The following is a 17,794-nucleotide window of genomic DNA, read 5'->3' on the forward strand; positions in this document are numbered from 1 at the left end:
GTGGACTTAAACTGGTGTATTGGTTCATGTAATAAAACCAGCTCAGAATTCTCCATTGTTGAGGGGACAAAAACCTTTTCTTTAATAGTTTAGCAGCAGAACATGTGTAGTTTTAAGTGTTTTTCTCTGATTTACTTAACTAATCTCTCATAACTCAACAAGAATTGATCCTGACATCAAATAGTTAATGTTCAATGTGAAAGTCAGGTCTGCACATGAGCTCAAGTGATCTTCACAGGAAGGAGAGCAGGAATAGATAAGAGTCACCATGACTGGTTCCACCACTCGTACCGGGGTTTAAAGGGAACCAGTAACCCATCAAGCTAGTTCATGGGTGGGTTGAAGATGCGGCTGAGCTGGAGGGTTTTTGTCTTGACTTTAACAAGAAAAAATGATATAGAGGAGTTTCATGGTTGCAAAACATGTCTCCACTTTTGTCATGGCTTGAGCTTCATCAACAACTCCTACTCTGTTGATCTGGCTGGGAAAAGCTTGCAGACGATGATAGAGTGCTGGATAGATTCCTGCAGGGATTTTTCGAGACGTCTGTTAAGTTAATTGGCCCTTGAAGGTCGGCCCTGGTCCAGCGTTGCATGAACTGAGAGCTCAGGTTGACCTCTGACCTGGTCTCTGCTGGCTTGCAGGTGCGTCCTATCCTGCAGAGAGGCGGCAGCTCGGCTTCCCTCCACAACACCTCGCTGCGGAGCACCATCTTCCAGCTCATGATCCACACGCTGGACCCTCTGGGAGAAGGTTTGTGACCTCAGGTTCTGCTCATAAAATAAACTGCCCTCTTGGGTTCTGGGAAGGATACTTTTTTTTATTTTGTCAGAGGGGAAAAGAGGGCTTTCATGAGTTTCATCGATATTCAGTAAACTTGGATCAATAAATGAATTTGAAAAAGAAGCGATGCCACAAGCTGTTACATTAGTGTTTTTATATTATAGTCACATATCGTCCCCTACAAATAAGAAGTCTAAAGAATCGATCTTTATACAGAAATATGTAGCCTATATATTATTGACATTTTATATAATATTTCTCCTTCTTTCTAGTTTTAGATTATTTAATTGGTGTACGACAAAGTACTGGTGCATCAGTGTTATAAGTTACACTGTAATGGTGTTTGTGAAGAATGAAGCTTGAAATAATTCAGCTCATTACCCTGATATTGATTGCTCTGTTTATTATTATATTTTAAGGCTTTGTGACTTCATGCTGACAATTATTGCTAATCTTGGGCTTCACACTGTTTCTTGATCAGTTTTTTCCTGTTTTAATAGATTATTAAAGAATGCTTTACATGCTGGTGATCCCATTTTAATCTTTTGGTAAATCCACATGTCAGAATTGTCGAGCAGAGAAACAACTTTTTATTTTCTGGAAGACATGAATCACATGATGACATGTTGCTAATTACAATTCGACGAAAGCAGTAAGTTGCTGCAGTGAAGCTGGCAGTGAGTCCGCCCCGCCCTCCCGTAAGATGAACCCGATCGACCTTCGTCGTGTCCTCGAACTCACTGTGCTGCTGTTCCTCGCTCTCACAGCTCTCACCGCTGCTGATCCTTAATCAGCTTTTCAATACAGGCTAATAAAAGCTGGATAAGAGCCAGCATGCTAGCAGACCAAGCTCTTTATCTTTATGGACCTGGCGTGGCGGAGAGCAGCTCCACGCAGCTGGACCGAGCATTTTAAATGTGGCCATGAGGGGGAAACCAGTAAACCAGTGATTTGTGCACGTGTTCAGATGGGGAGCTGCACGGCCTTCTGGGTCAAAATGGATCACTCAAGGTCGCCTTCATAGTGGACATAATACAATAAAATACAACAATATAAATGCAATAAAATAAAATCAGGAATCAGCAGTAGCCTAGAGGGGGGAGAAATTAAATTGAGTTGGCCAGTTTGAACAGGTGGGTTTTTAGATGGGATTTGACGATTGATAGTGAGGTCAGAGAGGTATGGGGGGGGCGAGGTTGTGTGAAAGTGTGGAGCAGAGTTTTGAAGTCAATACAAAATTTGACAGGAAGCCAGTGGAGTTGTTTAAGAACAGGAGTGATATGATTGATAGATGGAGATCTGGAGACGATATGAGCGGCTGAATTCTGGACCAGTCGGAGCTTCTGGATGGACTTGTGGGGGAGACTGAAGAGGAGGGAGTTACAGTAGTCCAGGCGGGATGTGACAAGAGTGTGGACCAGGATAGCAGCGCTGTATGCTGAACGAGTAACATTATTAATGTGGGTTTGGAATGACAACAAGCTGTCAAGCCCGACACCCAAGCTCTTAACCTGAGGGGAGGGGGAAACAGAGGAGTTGTCAATGGAGATGGTGAAACTGGGAGTCCTATTGAGAGTGGGTTTTGAAGCAACGAGGAGGACCTAAGTTTTATCACTGTTGAGTTTGAGAAAATTGGAGGAGAGCCAGGATTTTATTGGCTGTAAACAGAAACAAAGCGAGGGGATGGGAAGGTGGAGCTGGGTTTAGAGGAGAGGTAGAGCCGGGTGTCATCCGTGTAACAATGGAAATGGAATTTGTATTTTCGGAGTACAACCAAGAGGAAGGAGATAGATTTGGGGAACACCAGAGGAGACGGGAGAGGGTTGGGATGTGAAAAAAATATATTTGGATTTCAGATTTAGAACTGTAATTAAGGCAGCGGATGGACCGAGTCTGAATGGGTTAAGTTTAACTCCTCTGATATTAAAACTAGTTATAAATAATATTCTTCTATGCACCTCTGTCTGGTGACAAGTATTGTTTTGATATAGTAATTTAATGATTTCATAAGCTCTAAATATGCTGCTTTAATAACTTTATCTTCTAAAGTGCATTGGCATTTGTCCAAATATGTGGTAAAACTGTAGCCTGATAGATCAGACCCACGATCAGACTTATCAATCTGCCTTTGCACAGACAGTCAGACAGTGAGCTGTGTAGACAAGTTTCAAGCAGCCAGAGAGCAGCAATGTAATAAAAATGAATGAGTTTGAGAATAATTGGTGTGCTCAAACACTTGACCAATACCTTTCACATTAGGGACTGTGTAGATGGCTACAGCTAACGTTAGATGGATACATCCATGTTCAGATTACTTTTTGAATAGCTTACTTTGTTGTTAGAGCAGGTTTACCAGATTCCTCTTACCATTTGTAAATGAGATGGGCCTCATCCACCACAATCCCTAAGAGAGATGGTCATGGAAGACCATGGTAGCCAACGTGTCTCCCCAATTCATCTGCTAAAGCTTCAGGACCACCAGATATCAGCTGGCATTGGGCACCTTGAATCTCATTCTTGTTGTGAATGGCAGGTTGCAGAGCTGAAAGTCCCTTTTAGCTACCATTAGAGCTAACTAATTACACCTTTGCAGCAGCCTGTCGGCAAAATGGCAAATCCACCTTGGAAAGAAATTATTTGACTGACCAGTACTGACCAGTCGTGGCAGGCTCATATTGCGATTGTGCAAAACGGACCGAAGAGGTGTGTGTGGTTCATTAACAACCCTTAACCACACCCCCTGTGAACACCCCCTTGCTTCACAGGGGGTGTGGTTTATTGGCCATTATTAACCACAGCAACCACCTCAGACAAAACAGAAACAACCCCAAACACACGGGGTTTCACAGGGGGTGGGGTTTATTGGCTATTATTAACCACACCAAACGTAACCAGAACCAGAACAACCATGAACATAACCAGAACCATGGCCCTTGCTTCGCAGGGGTTGTTGTTCACTAACAACCCTTATCGCATGTTGTGCAAAGCAGGGGGTGTGGTTTATTAACCAACCGAAACACAGCCAGAACCACCTCAGACAGAATCAGAACAAACTCAAACACAACCAGAGCCGTACTGAACACAACTACTACCACCCCAAACAAAAGCAGCAAGAGGCACAAATGGGTAGTAGGGCAAGCCCATATCAAAATTTCCTGAAATTTTCTAGTTATTATTAGGGCCCGAGCACTGACAGTGCGAAGGCCCTATTGTATCTGTAGGAATTGTTCTCATTCTTGTTTTTCTCGTTTTTCTCGTTTTTATTTTTCCGATGAAATGAAGGCCTTTTTACCCCCCCTAAACGTGCCCCAAAAGTCACCCAATTTTTGCACGCAAGCCAGGCCTGGCGAAAAATTTGATATTTAATGGTTTGCATTAATGGACGTGGCCTAATGGCTCAACAGCGCCCCCTAGAAAACTTCTTGCCTCAAGCCCCACAATACGGTTTGACGCACATCGGTATCATGTCGCAAAGAAAAGTCTCTTGGCGCCATGGCCGAAACTTAACAGAAAGTCGGCCATTTGGAATTAATCGTGTAATTTGGGCGCAATTTATGCCATTTCTTCGGCCGCTTCTTCGCCCGAACCGTAATGTGCACCCAGGTGTGTTATACATCAAAATGTGTGTCTCGATCCTACGACGATTACTTTTCTCAGTCAAAAGCGTTACCGTGGCGACAATAGACGCCAAAAAGCGCGCCCCCCTTTCATCTGATTGGTCCATATTTGATAGTTCCTACTTTCTGCCATAACTTTTGAATGGTTTGACATAGAGAGTCGTGGGTGGTGTCATCGGACTCCGTTTTGAGTCCTTGAACATAATTGGTGCAAATTAGCCCCGCCCCCTTTTCTGATTGGTCGATACTTGATAGTCTCTATTCTCTGCCATAACTTTTGAACGGGTTGTGATAAAGACATGTGGGTGGTGTCATCGGACTCGGTATAGAGTACTTGACCTTCATTGGCCTGAATTATTATTATTTATTTATTATTAAGTTAATTCATGTTTAATTTGTTGGAATGAATCCGTGTTTGAAAGTTCTGATTAATAAAGAGGTTTCCCAACAATGGTTGATTTTATCTTTGGATAACAGCAACAATAGGTTCCAGATATATCCAAGACTTGGTCACAGATGGGGAAGCCGTTTTTAAGTCTGTAGCTGTAACTCTTTGATAATGCTGGGGAAAGACGTAACGTCTTGCTTATACAGTAAAATCTTGGACGGACATCTACAGGCTACATGCGTAACGGCACATTAACATATCGACACTTGTGTTTGACCTTCATATAACCTTAAGATTATGATAAATCAAGAGTGAACCTTTATTTATTTACTTTTTGAAAGAAAAGAAAAATGTTTTGCATAGCAGGTGGCGTATTTTTTGCATTATCAAGATTCACTGGTCTACTATGGTCGGGTTGGCTGAAAACGTCAGGCGATCGCTGGTTGTAACTAAACCTACATCGCTGGTTGCTGCATTCATCTGCAAAGCAAATTTAAACTTGCTGGCAGTACGTCTAGATATCTTGGCTCATAAAACAGTTTGCAGTGTGAAAATGATCTTGGGAAGTATCCTTCAGTCTGGGTCCTGTCCCTGGTCCAACACTCCTGGTTCATATTGGTGGGTAACAGACAGACTTGTGTGGGCCTTGAGGCCAAGCTGGTGGTGATTAAATCAGGTGTGTTTGAGCAGAGAAACATCTGAAAGAACCCGTTCAGGGGTTCCCATAATGAGCACAGGTCCAAAATGGGTATCTTGGATAAACTAAAGGCTAAAGGTTTGCATTGGTTGTGGTCTGAGGTGATTTTAGGAGGCTGTTTCTTCTTCCAACTTGCAACCAGTTTACATGTACTTTCTGCATGTTTTATACAACACAGTCAAGATGTAATTGGCTATATTTGAAAGGTTATATTTGACATTTCAAAAGAATTTAAGCCAGTTTTAATACCTAGAAAAATTAAAGAAATCCATCTTTATATGTGAAACGCAACTGGTCCAGAAATTAAGGACATTTGTATGGTTTCCATCCTAGAAGGAGCCCTCAAAGGGGCGATGAAAAACCCTCAACTAAAGAAAATAAGACAAGGTAAGAGTTGAAGGATGTTGCCTGGTTGTAGTGTTTGTCGTCGCCTGTCGTTTTGTGATTACGCTTTTGTGTTTGGATGGTGATTCACATTCACCCCCGTTGGGCTGTCGTCATTATAACATACATGTGGTGTGAACAACGAGCCAAAATATTATGATAATTCATAAAAGATTGTAAATACTTATTATCTTCATCAGCAGCACGTCAAGGTTGTTCTTCGTAGCTGATATGTTTGATACACCTGGTTTACTTAAACCTGGTTAAAAACCTCACAAATTCTGGAGTGGGGGAGCAGATCAGCCAGTTGAGCAACCGTCCAACAAATCATGAGCTGGAGGAGGATGCGGGATCTGCTGGTACAGGTCTCATCCAGCTGAGCTGACCTTCTTTACAGACTTCCAGACTACTGCACGTGTTCATGTCTGACATCTGAGCAGCTGCAGAGGCAACCTGCAAACTTAAGGACGTTTGTAATGTTCTGGCTCATCATTGTCGTTGCATGTGATCTTTGACTGCTGCTTCTTTTAAATGTGCAGAGATATTTGGCTGATGTGCTACAGATTGGAGACTTGAGTGGTTTCCAGTCTTTTGACGCTCAGTCTTGTACTAATTTCAAATATTGATTATTAGTAATCAAGGTGTTACATGACTGCAGGAGTCTGGTAATGTTGGATATTTTTTCTGCCAACCAGAAATGTCCTTTAATGGTGATGTCAGAGGAGAGGGGCTTGCTAAGAGGAAAGGTAAGATGGAAAACTGTTGCTCTGGTGTCGTGGTTTCATTTCCCCGTTTGGTGACGTCGTCCAACTGGTCCTTTTTTCCGTCTGTATTATGTGGTTGCACGTGTTGTTGTTTCTTGCTTCGTGTGTTTTCACGTAGTGACTCAGCCTGTTTGTATCTCCTCGCTTCTTTGGTCCAGATTTAAGGAAAAATAAAAATAATAAACAAAGATTTGGTTTTCTACCAAAGCTTTGAAATTAGTTTCAAAGCTTTAGTTAGCATGTTTCTACATTATTTGTGCTTCAACATCGTAGTACCATAAATCCAAACTGAACATGATTGGGGAGTAGAAACAACAATGGGTTGAACTGATCCACACTTAAATTGCTGGAAGTATTTAGTCAGCAATTTTGAGATTGAGCCCATCAGTCCACCCACGGGTGTTGCTAGCTTATTGACTTTGTCGCTGTATTTAGTGACCTTCCAGACCTCACTTGCAACTTCTTTGAAAAAAAGCGACTAGCGACTTATTCAGGTCTTTATTGGAGACTTTTAAACTCTCGAATTCCCTTTTTTCAGAGTGATTTTGTTTGTATTCATTGATATGAATAAATATAGCCAAGCATGCAGTATGAGCCAGTTTAAGTAGGATTGTTTTTTTTTTTTTTTTTCCTTTTTTAATCTTGAAGCAAATAGCATGCTGCATTTTTAGCTCTAACCCTGTGTGATACTTTAAAATTGATTTAATGTACCAAACAAGTAAGGAGGTACAACGTGACATCAGAACTTCCAACGCTGAGTCAGCTACCGTCAGCTAAGATGTGCCACATCCTGATGTCCTGAATGTGAGCAGTGCATCTGTTTCGTGGAGACCCGTCAGTTGAAGTGTGTTGTGAGTCAAAGGCATGTTGGCTTGATGCACGAAACTGTTGCACGAGTTACTGCTCTCTTAATTGCAGCAATGAACAAAGTAAAGCCCCTGAATGTGCCAGCGACAGAAAAACTACAGAACGAGTCACGTCACTGCCACACAGGAGGTGAGTTTTATTTAAAACGTGCTCACTTGATCCCCCGAGTTTAACTGTCCACACATTTTAGCCCGTTTTAACACACAAGTAAACCGAAACTAATTACTGATCTTAATCTTATTGGATCACTGTATCTTAATATCCATTCATGGCTGTAGTTCTGCTTTCGGGGACTAGTTAAATGCCATCAGTTGCAGTTGATGTACTGCCCCGATTTAACGTCTGAATCTACTGTATCCAACAATGGTTGAAGATCCCCAGATTTGTTCTTGCACCACAATTTTATCGAGGTCCAGCAGAGACTTGAGATGGGAAAGTACCCAGAATGCCTTTCTCATCAATGACGACTTTGATGTCACTGGGTGTGCTGCTGTTCCAACAGCAGATAGATCAACGTACGTTTTCCTGCGTCAAACTTGCCATAAATTTTCAGTAACATTTAAGCTTGTTCAGACTCAGCGAGTAGCCAGTTAGCTGCCAGAAGAGACCAAAATCAATCATTTATTCTACATTGGGTACACAGCGGACGTGTTAGCGTGTTTTAATAATAAATGCATTTGTGCATCAAACAGACAAAACTCAATGGTCTCATCCAGAAAAGAGGAGAACAGATGATTTATATGACGAAACAAGCCTACCATCTTCCTTCTGTGGTCAATGTTGGGTGTAAAGTTTGAGTGATGACAGTCGGAGATGGTTCAGGGTTGGAGGAGCTTGTGCACTACAGTCAGCGCAGCCACTGAACCCTTGTGTTCTTGCATTTCATCGTGGACTGATGAGGTGCTTCAGACTCTGAGGAGCCTGGTGAGGATGCGCTTTGGTGAGTTTTGAGAGGTCTCAATGAGCCCGAATCAATCAGACCCCAGGATTAACATGCAGATTGGAGGCTGTGCGCCCCTTCAGTGCAGCGGGCTCATCTCTGAACACTCAAATCACTCCCACTCACACTTCATACCGGCCCACGCAGCCGGCTTTGCAGATTAAAAACATCTGTTTTTCTGCCTCAGAGGGTGAAATCAGCAACGAGCCTCTCACAGATGTTGGGTGTAGTCGTTTATTTGTCTGTAAACTGTGTTGTTTGTTGAAGGAAATAAAATGTACACCTCAAGCAGCTGGATGGAATGAAAGATTCAGATATCACAAGGAATTCTCAGTTGGTTAATGTAACATCTCTCGATATGCCCATTAAGAAAATAGACACAAATATCACAGCGATGTGGGTTTGGGTGAGGCCACAAACTCTTTGAGTGCAGAAAATGTCTGGTCCAGACTATTACCTTACCTCGAACCCAGACATATACACATAGCTATACCAGGCGTACTGTACGTAACGAGGTGGCAGGTGAGGGTAATCTCTCCAGCATGTCCTGGGCGTCCCCCATGTCTGAAACTGAGTAAGGAGTCCAGGGCCACGTTCAGCTGGCTCCTCTTAATGTCTAGAGCAGCGGCTCTACTCCCAATATCACCCCGTCTCTAAGGAAGAGTCCAGCCACAGAGAACTCATTTCAGCTGCTTTTAGCAATCTTGTTCATTCAGTAAGTTTGAGACCAAAGGTGAGAGTAGGACCATAGATGGGGTGGGAAACAGAGGGCCTTGCCTTTAGGCTCAACCCCCTCTTCACAGCAACAGACCGGCACAGAGTCCTCCGATGCTGCACCAATCCATCCGTCAATCCTGTTTCATTTTTCCCTCTTTGAGAAAACAAAGAGGATGGGAGTACTTCATGTTATTGAATACAGATTTTTTAAATCCTCAAAAAGTTGGTCATCCATCCCTCTATTTTCATGTTTTTCTCTTTTAGATGAAGATCTAACGTCAGATAAACCCGCTGACGATGCTCCCCCAGAGGGCGCTGCATCCGAGCCATCCACCTCGCAGCCTCCAAAGACTGAAGAGACGTCTGAAAAGGCAGAAGAGACAGGGCAGGGAGAGGCAGAAGAGGCAGAAGAAACGGGGCAAAAAGTGTCTGAAGATGTAGAAGAAACGGGGCAAAAAGTGTCTGAAGATGTAGAAGAAACGGGGCAGAAGGCGTCTGAAGAGGCTGAAGAGGCAGAAGAGACGGGGCAAAAAGCGTCTGAAGAGGCAGAAGAGACGGGGGAAAAGGGGTCTGAAGAGGCAGAAGAGACAGGGCAGAAAGCGACTGAAGAGGCTGAGGAGTCAAAGGTGAGACATTTTTCTCAAAAGATAAAGAATTGCTGATCTTCAAAGTGATTTTATTCTCACTTTAAAAGTCATAAAAGTCTTTGCTTAGTAGATTTTCTTAATAAAAGTCAAACAACATTTTCGTCCACCGGAGAATGGCTGCGTTTCCCAGATTCAATCGTTCCTACGGACTTAAAAAGGCTCTTAAGAAGGGTCTAAGAAGATACGGGTGTTTCCCAGACATGTTCTTAACTGCCTTCTTAAAGTCCCGCTAAAGAAGCTCCCTAAGAAGCTCTTAGTGGGAGCTGTCCACCGCCGTGGTGCTGAAAAGAAATCAATCGATGCCAAGCAAATCGATCACCTACCACGTTATCAGCGCATAAATCACACACAAAGGCCTAGCTTTCCTAGCTTTCAAGCCCTATACATGATAGTGTATATTTGGTTGTGTGATGGCAGGGGGTTTTATGTTGGGAGTAGGGTGGTGCTCGGTGACTGGTAGTGACGGGGTAGGGACTGATACACATAAAAAGAGATTCACAAGCTCCTCTCTGGTCTGGACACCAGCTTGGTGGAGTGCTGCTCGGGATTCGCGGGGTCGGGGTTGGGGGCTTCATCTTCCGATGTTTCCCCATCTTCATCCACAGGAGGCAGCTCATCTGCTCCAACGCGCACTGCCATGTTGTGCACCAGGGCTCTGACAACAATCATGCGGCAACATTTCACAGGTGACAAGTGCAGCCCCCCCGGTCAACGATGCATACATCGGTAACGAGAGACCTGCCTAACACTGGTGGTCCTGGTGTGTGTGTGGCCTCATTGAACCTCTCCTCCTGTGGTGTTGCTGGGTTGGTTATCCGTGTCACAAAATAACTCCTGAGAGGGTAGCCACTGTCCCCGCACCGAGGAAGATGCTCCTGCCGAACTCTCCTCTGCCAGCCTTCTGCCCCACAGCTGAGTGCTGAGTTGGCCCACACGAAGCTGTCGTGTGTCCCTCCTGGCCACCTGGCATTGATGTCTGTGATGAAGCCATCGTGGTCCACCACCACCTGACTGTTGAAGGCAGCATAATGTTTCCTCCCAATCCAGCACGGATCCACCAGGGAGGGATTGTGGATTTGGAACAGTGTGCCATCCACAACACCAATCACCCGGGGGATCCCAGCAATGGCATGAAATCCACGGTGGATCTGGCAGACCTCGTCCCGTGTGGCGGGCATTCTGATGTTTGTCTGGGCAAGGCGCAGGAGGATCGGTGTCACGGCTGCCACAATCCGTGAAACCAATGCCTTGCTGAGGCCGGTGCCGTCCCCCACCACCTCCAGGAAGCTCCCCACTGCATAAAACTCAACGCGGGGGAAGCCAGTACTTGGACTGGACAGCCCGGTCCAACGTTAAGTGGGGATAAGTGCTGACGCTCATAGGCAGCAAGAATATGCTGTATTGCAGCCATTGTGACTCACACACTTGGACTTCATCAACGCCTTCACACAGACTAGCAGGTGGAGCCTCTCTTGATGAGGTTCCCGCCGAGTTCAGTTACACCTGTCAGTTTCCCTGATATCTGTGAGGTACCACAGGGTTGTTGATGTTTTTATAGCTACTGTAAACTCATATGCAGTGAATGTGTGTGAAAACCTTAAAGGAGCTGTATGTAAGAGCAATAATAAAACGAATCATATGACCCCGATATGTCAACAGACATTTAAAAATCATGTTCATTTCAAATACTTATGTCACTGACAACAGCACTCAAGCCAGGATATTCCAGTTTAAAAAGAGGAGTTGCAGCCCTCAACTGATGTTTATGTTGTCATTTTTTGTTTTGGCCTGAAGCTCCACCCTCCACCTATCTCCCAATCACCAAGTCAGTAATGTTTCTGAAGCTCCACCTTCCACCTATCTCCCAATCACCAAGTCAGTATTGTTTCTGAAGCTCCACCCTCCACCTATCTCCCAATCACCAAGTCAGTAATGTTTCTGAAGCTCCACCCTCCACCTATCTCCCAATCACCAAGTCAGTATTGTTTCTGAAGCTCCACCCTCCACCTATCTCCCAATCACCAAGTCAGTATTGTTTCTGAAGCTCCACCCTCCACCTATCTCCCAATCACCAAGTCAGTATTGTTTCTGAAGCTCCACCCTCCACCTATCTCCCAATCACCAAGTCAGTATTGTTTCGGCATCTGGGTTGCCAGCTCGGCTCTAATTATGGCAGCCTACGTTCCTGCTGCATTCTGCAGCCTACCTGGCAACCTCTGGTTGGGGGGAGGAGGGAGAGGGTATACGCTGCTCAACAATATTTTGAAAGTGACTGCAGTACCAGTTTTGGCCATTTCTTACAGACGGCTCCTTTTAAGAGTGATAGTAATGATGATTCATTTATTTATGTAGCTACAGGAACACATGGGCAATTCTTTATTTTTATATCGTTATCATGCTATTTTTCTTGCGTCTGTGTTTCTGCAGCTATGAACGCACATTCATCATTACGCATGGTTTTAGTATTCCAGATATAACTTTACCTGATATAACTTTACCTGATGCGGCTGCAGTGAGCGTTTGAGAAGAAGGCTGTTAAGAGTGGGTCAGGGGAACGACTCTGGGAGACACGTCCTTCTTTCACAGCGCTTTTAAGACCGCTCCTAAGAAGCTCTTAAGAGTTGCTTAACGAATCTGGGAAACGCAGCAAATATTTTTTCCCCTTCCTTCCATTACACCTTGAAGCTTGAGAAATATGTGGTTTTTGTTGATGTTCCCTAAACTTAAGTAAATCAGTAAAGTAAAGCTGTGGAACTGTGTTTCTGTGTGTTTTTATCACCTCCACACCCTAAAACACGAAACCTTTTCTTGACCACTTAAATCAACAGAAAGGAGCTCTTACACTTCAATCAGAGGGTATTTCTGCAGGTGTGGAGGTTGCTTTTGTAGCACAGTCAGAGAGTTACGTTTGTTCGGTCATTTTCTCTTCTTTTCTTCCTCCATCATCCTTCATCATCACTATTCTGATTATCGGTTTAAGTGATTTTATGGAAACCAAGAATGGCCATATTTAAGTGAGTCTTTAATGCTGTTAATGAATGATTTCAAGTTAATTTCTTTATCTCAAGATAACAAAGCTTGTTTTCTTGTGATAACAAACTACAAAAGCCCCTCCCCCCCAAGCAAACTGATTGTCTGATTTAGTAACAGAAGCTAAGGGGGGTGGGGCTTACTGACAGAGAACTGTGACATCACAGATACAGAGCAGAAGTATCTTCCTCGTGTTTATCTTCACCCACAACTTCAAGTTCTGCTGCATTTGCTGTACATTGGAAGTGGAAGTTGCATCCCTGTTGTTAACCTCCGTCGTCGGTGGATTCCCACGTTTGTACAATTACGTTAACGTTTGAAATGAGCCAACAACCCTTGTTCAGTATGTTCTCGTTGATTCTGTTTTCGTCTCCTTTCCTTTTTTGTTTTTGAATGTCTGAGTTCCTAGTTTTCAGATTATAAAAAGAAGTTGATGAAGAGTTTTTTTTTGAAAACCTTAAAGTGGCAGATAATCTTTCCAGCTCTGTGGTAAACGTTTATTCGTGACAGCTCTCCAGGAATTCCTGGGTGGAGTATGGCTTGTGTTCAGTGTCCAATGAAAGAACGTATGAGTGCCAGTGAAACGGGGATGATATTCAGGATGAAAGGTTTAAATTAAGATGATCAACTTTCTAAAGTACGAGAACATTTTACAGAAAAGAAGACAGAAATATGGAGCTAGAACAGTCTCAAAAGTGACAAATGCACAGACCGATCCACAAATGCACAGGACGTGCATGTCAGAGGAGTCTCAAAAGTCACACACAAATCCAGCGCAGCCCACAGACAAAAAAAAAAAGTTTGTAAATCCGGTTATATTTGTGTGTGCATCAAAAATAAATTTGTGTATCTTGTCCTATGCACGTGGGAATCTTGTCCTGTGCATTTGTGGATAGGCGTGTGCATTTGTCACTTTTGAGACTGTTCTACAGAAACAAGTGAAATCCAGACTCTGCTGTCATTTCATGGCGGACTGGGGTTTACGGAGCACATTTGTGTCTCAACTATCGGCTGGCTGTTGCGTTACTTCAGTGTTCCTATCTGCAGTGCACAGTTTTCACGACATGGCTCAGTTTACGCACAAGATGTTAAACAGATGGCGATCCGGCTGCTGTGAGCAGGGCTGTGAAGACGAGGCGGAGAGGAGAGCTGTGCTACCGTAGCGCTGTGGTACTGGTACCAAAGCAAGTCATAAACCTTTTAAGGCCTGCAGGATCTGTTAACTGATATCTGACTGTGTGACACATAAGCACATTGATGTAAATGTCACCGCCATGTTTTTCTGACTAGTTTCAGATCAGATTAATTCATGCTGAGCGTTTTCTTTTTTCTTCTTGTAAAATCAAAAAAACAAGGAAAAATGACTTTTACTTTTGTTGCTATGGTCAATAAATGACTGTTTGTCTTCACAAGGTCCTGTTCTAATAATTTGAAGAGTTACAGGCGTCGACATATTTGTAACATCCATCAAAGAAAGAAAAGTCCATAATATCTCTGAAATTACTTAAAATTGGTGAAATTAATAATAATTTAAAATAACTTGCTTTGGATTTGTGGTTTAACGTGATCTTTCTGAAACGGTCCTGGATAAGTTATGTGGAACCCTTGAATTAATATTTGCTTGAACCTTTTGAGTAATTCACTACGATCCAGTGACCTCTGTCTCAGTGAGACGTGTCCACCTGTGGACAGGTGTCCTGGTCCTCGTCTTCAACAGATGTTTAAATCAGGACTCATATAAGGACACTCTAGAAAGGTCCAGTGTTTGGTTCTGAGTGGTTCTTGGCTGGTTTTAGTTGTGTGTTTTGAGTCATTGTCCTGTCGGAGGACCCAACACCTGCAACTGAGACCAAGCTTTCTGACTCTGGGCATTTACCTCCAGAACGTCTTGATGGGCTTCAGATTTCAGAGACAAAGACATCTGGTACCAGATGCAGTAAAGCAGCTCCAGAACCGAGCCTCCTCCATGTTTCACTGTAGATCCAGTCTTTTCTTCATTTTTGCATCTGAACATAGAGATGATGTGACTCGTCAAAAAACTCCAGTTTTGTCTCAACTTTTCCCACTTTTCTCTGCCGTCATTTTAACATATTCCTGTGTGTGTGTGTGTGTGTGTGTGTGTGTGTGTGTGTGTGTGTGTGTGTGTGTGTGTGTGTGTGTGTGTGTGTGTGTGTGTGTGTGTGTGTGTGTGTGTGTGTGTGTGTGTTTTAAACTAATGATGTTCTCCCAACAGTGGAGAGTCCTCCTCTGATGGACCTTGACTTTGGAGTTCTGGGATCTTTGGTTTCCTTTCGTATTATCCGTCTCTTCAGTTTGTCATCAGTTGTCCTCTTCTGGTGTCTACAGTCCTGTTAACTTCTGAATGTAGCCACAGGAACATCCAGATGTGGAGACAGTCTCCCCGTCTTCACCTTTAACCTGCTGGTCCAGAAGTTCCTCCTGATCTCCTCCTTTACTTTCTCTGTCCAAGTTCAGTGTGGTTGACACCATGATGACGAACACTGGAGTGACCACTTTTAACCCTTTAAATAGTCAGACTGACTGAAGGTTGAAGACACATGTCTTTTTTAAGGGTACCAAGTAATCTGTCCAGGCCACTTTCATTAGTTTTCTTCTTCTTAAGGATTCTTTAATGGAAAAGTACAACAAATCTCTCCACGTGTGTTATAATTCTGGCATGAAAATGAGCATGAAACAATGAAATCATTAACTGAGTTGCTGGTTCTTTGATCTTTAACTCCTCTGCTGACTTTCCCCCAGAAACCCGACGGGCTGTGCTGCAAGCGAGATGCTTCCCATCAAGGAGCAAAGGTTTCTCTAAAATGCTCTCTCTGGTCTTCCTCCCTGTAGGCGGCTGCAGCAGCAGGAGGGTCAGACGGCTCGGGCGTCAGTAGCGGGGACGACAACAGCGAGGACGAGAAGAGCGAGGAGGAAAGCGCCGACTCCGGTGAAAGCGATGGCGAGAAGGACAAAGATGAAAACAAGGATGAAAACAAGGATGAAAACAAAGATGAAGACAATGAAGAAGCCGAAGAAGAGAGCGAGCCGCTGTCCTTACAGTGGCCGGACAACAAACGCAAGCAGGCCACGTATCTGTTCCTGCTGCCCATCGTGTTCCCGCTGTGGATGACGCTGCCGGACGTCCGCAACCTGGCGAGTATAAACACTCATCACCATGGCAACCAGCACCTTAATTAGAGCGGGGAAGATACATCACGGTCCAGTTAAGCTGGTCTACGCGGCGCGGCACCCCAGGAAAGTGTTTTACTGGTGTAGAGGGTTCATGTGACGATAAACCCTGATGGAAACTAACTTACAACTGCGGATCGATTCTCAGAAATAAAACTGAGTCCCTTCACTGTTTCAGTAGAAATGTTTAAAAGGGAAAGTGTGGAATGGAATGGGAAAACACTTCCCATCAGGCAAATACGTGATTTTATAAACCATTTCTGTATCAGATATTGGCCTTTTTGCCTGCTGGTTCCAGAGATGTCAGCGCCCCCTGTTGTCCATGAAGATGCAGCATCAGTGTCTTCATCCACTCTTTTCATCAGCTGGTCCTTCATGGCGCCGTGCATGCTGAATATTTAACTATTTCAGGGGACGTTTCTGCTCTCGTTTACAGAAGAGACTAAACAAGCACGGGTTGTATATAATATTGTATATTTATTACAATGAAGGGAGCAAAGATGGGAAAAGAAAGCTGATGAAGTTTATTCCTCCTTCAGAGATGTTGATGCTTTTCTCACTGTTTGAGCTTTTATCTAGCTTGAATAAAATGTGCATGATTTTAAATGATATGTATGGACCCTAGAGTAACTACAGCAAAACTACATTTGCTTGTCAAATATCTGGAAAAGTAATAGCTGGTTGATTAAAATACCCAGTCAGAATAAACTGCCATTTTACAGCTCCGCCAAACTCAAAAATGTAATTCTGCTGAAGCAATCACGTTCACGGGTCCCGACGGACAGGAACATCCTCCCCGTTCCCTTTGTCCCTTTGTCATCACAGATATAATATAAAAGGACGAGTGGTCGTGAGAGGTCATGACCTACTGATCCAGTTCTCTGGACGTAGAGGCCATGAACGCTCCTCCTTTTAGTCCCTGGTTAATCGGTAACATGAAGGCCATTTCTTTCATTTTTTTCATACTTTTTGTACACACAAAGTTAAAATGAGCTTGGTTTCACAATATTAGTGAAGATGAAACACATTTTCTTGTCAGAGGCCTAAAATATTTTATTCTAATGTTGCTGCCCTCTGGACCAACATTACGAGCCATTACGCTGCTCGTGTAGAGTATTTCTTGTGTGAACAAAAACCTGCTTTGATTCGTGTGGTTTTGGTTAGAAAGTTCACACTCATTAACGTCTAACCATCGACCTCTGGTTGATCATCAGTGGGTGTCAGGTTAAACTGATGCTCTGAAGTGAACAGGTACATCTTTCTTTTACCACAGCGGCTGAAGTACTGGAACGTTTGTTAAAAAACACATTGTGAGCTGATTTTTAAAGCTCTGCTCTGATGCAGCTCCAAAAGTTTGAGAAAGGAACTGTTTGTGAGCAGTGATCGTTTTTTTTTTTCCGTTGATTTGTTGTGTGAACGTGTGATTTCTTTTTTCTTTTCCAGGCGTCCAGGAAGTTCTTCATCGTCACGTTCATCGGCTCCATCTTCTGGATCGGCATCTTCTCCTACATGATGGTGTGGTGGGCTCATCAGGTTGGTGCTCCTTGATAAGCTCTGCGGTAGCCGATGGCCTGCAGCTCCACCACGTCAGGCTCAAGGAGATTGGGATGGAGACTTTTTTTGTCAAACTTGACCTGAAGCTCTGAATCTTTTGGTTTGTTTAGCACGAAGGCTAAAAACAGAGGGAAACATCCCTGAAGAGAAAGCAGCGACGGCGTTAACTGATAATCAAAAGTACTGTAGGATGATACTAGTCAGGCAGAACTCACGG

At 43.7% G+C, this 17,794-nt stretch overlaps 1 protein-coding gene across 2 annotated transcripts in view; it reads left to right on the forward strand.

Moving 5' to 3' along the window:
• Positions 1–17,794, forward strand: part of LOC133458267 (sodium/potassium/calcium exchanger 1-like) — a 37,806-nt gene that overhangs the window by 6,487 nt on the left and 13,525 nt on the right. Inside the window, exons 4-8 of one of the 2 annotated variants that reach the window (XM_061737994.1) lie at positions 645–753; positions 9,422–9,656; positions 9,738–9,783; positions 15,685–15,987; positions 17,467–17,556. In XM_061737994.1, coding sequence (XP_061593978.1) covers positions 645–753; positions 9,422–9,656; positions 9,738–9,783; positions 15,685–15,987; positions 17,467–17,556 — 783 coding nt within the window. Of the gene's footprint in view, positions 1–644; positions 754–9,421; positions 9,784–15,684; positions 15,988–17,466; positions 17,557–17,794 lie in introns of both variants that reach the window. The other variant, XM_061737985.1, reaches the window with a different exon arrangement.

Source organism: Cololabis saira, chromosome 2 (assembly GCF_033807715.1).
Source record: "Cololabis saira isolate AMF1-May2022 chromosome 2, fColSai1.1, whole genome shotgun sequence".
Classification (NCBI taxonomy): domain Eukaryota; kingdom Metazoa; phylum Chordata; class Actinopteri; order Beloniformes; family Belonidae; genus Cololabis; species Cololabis saira.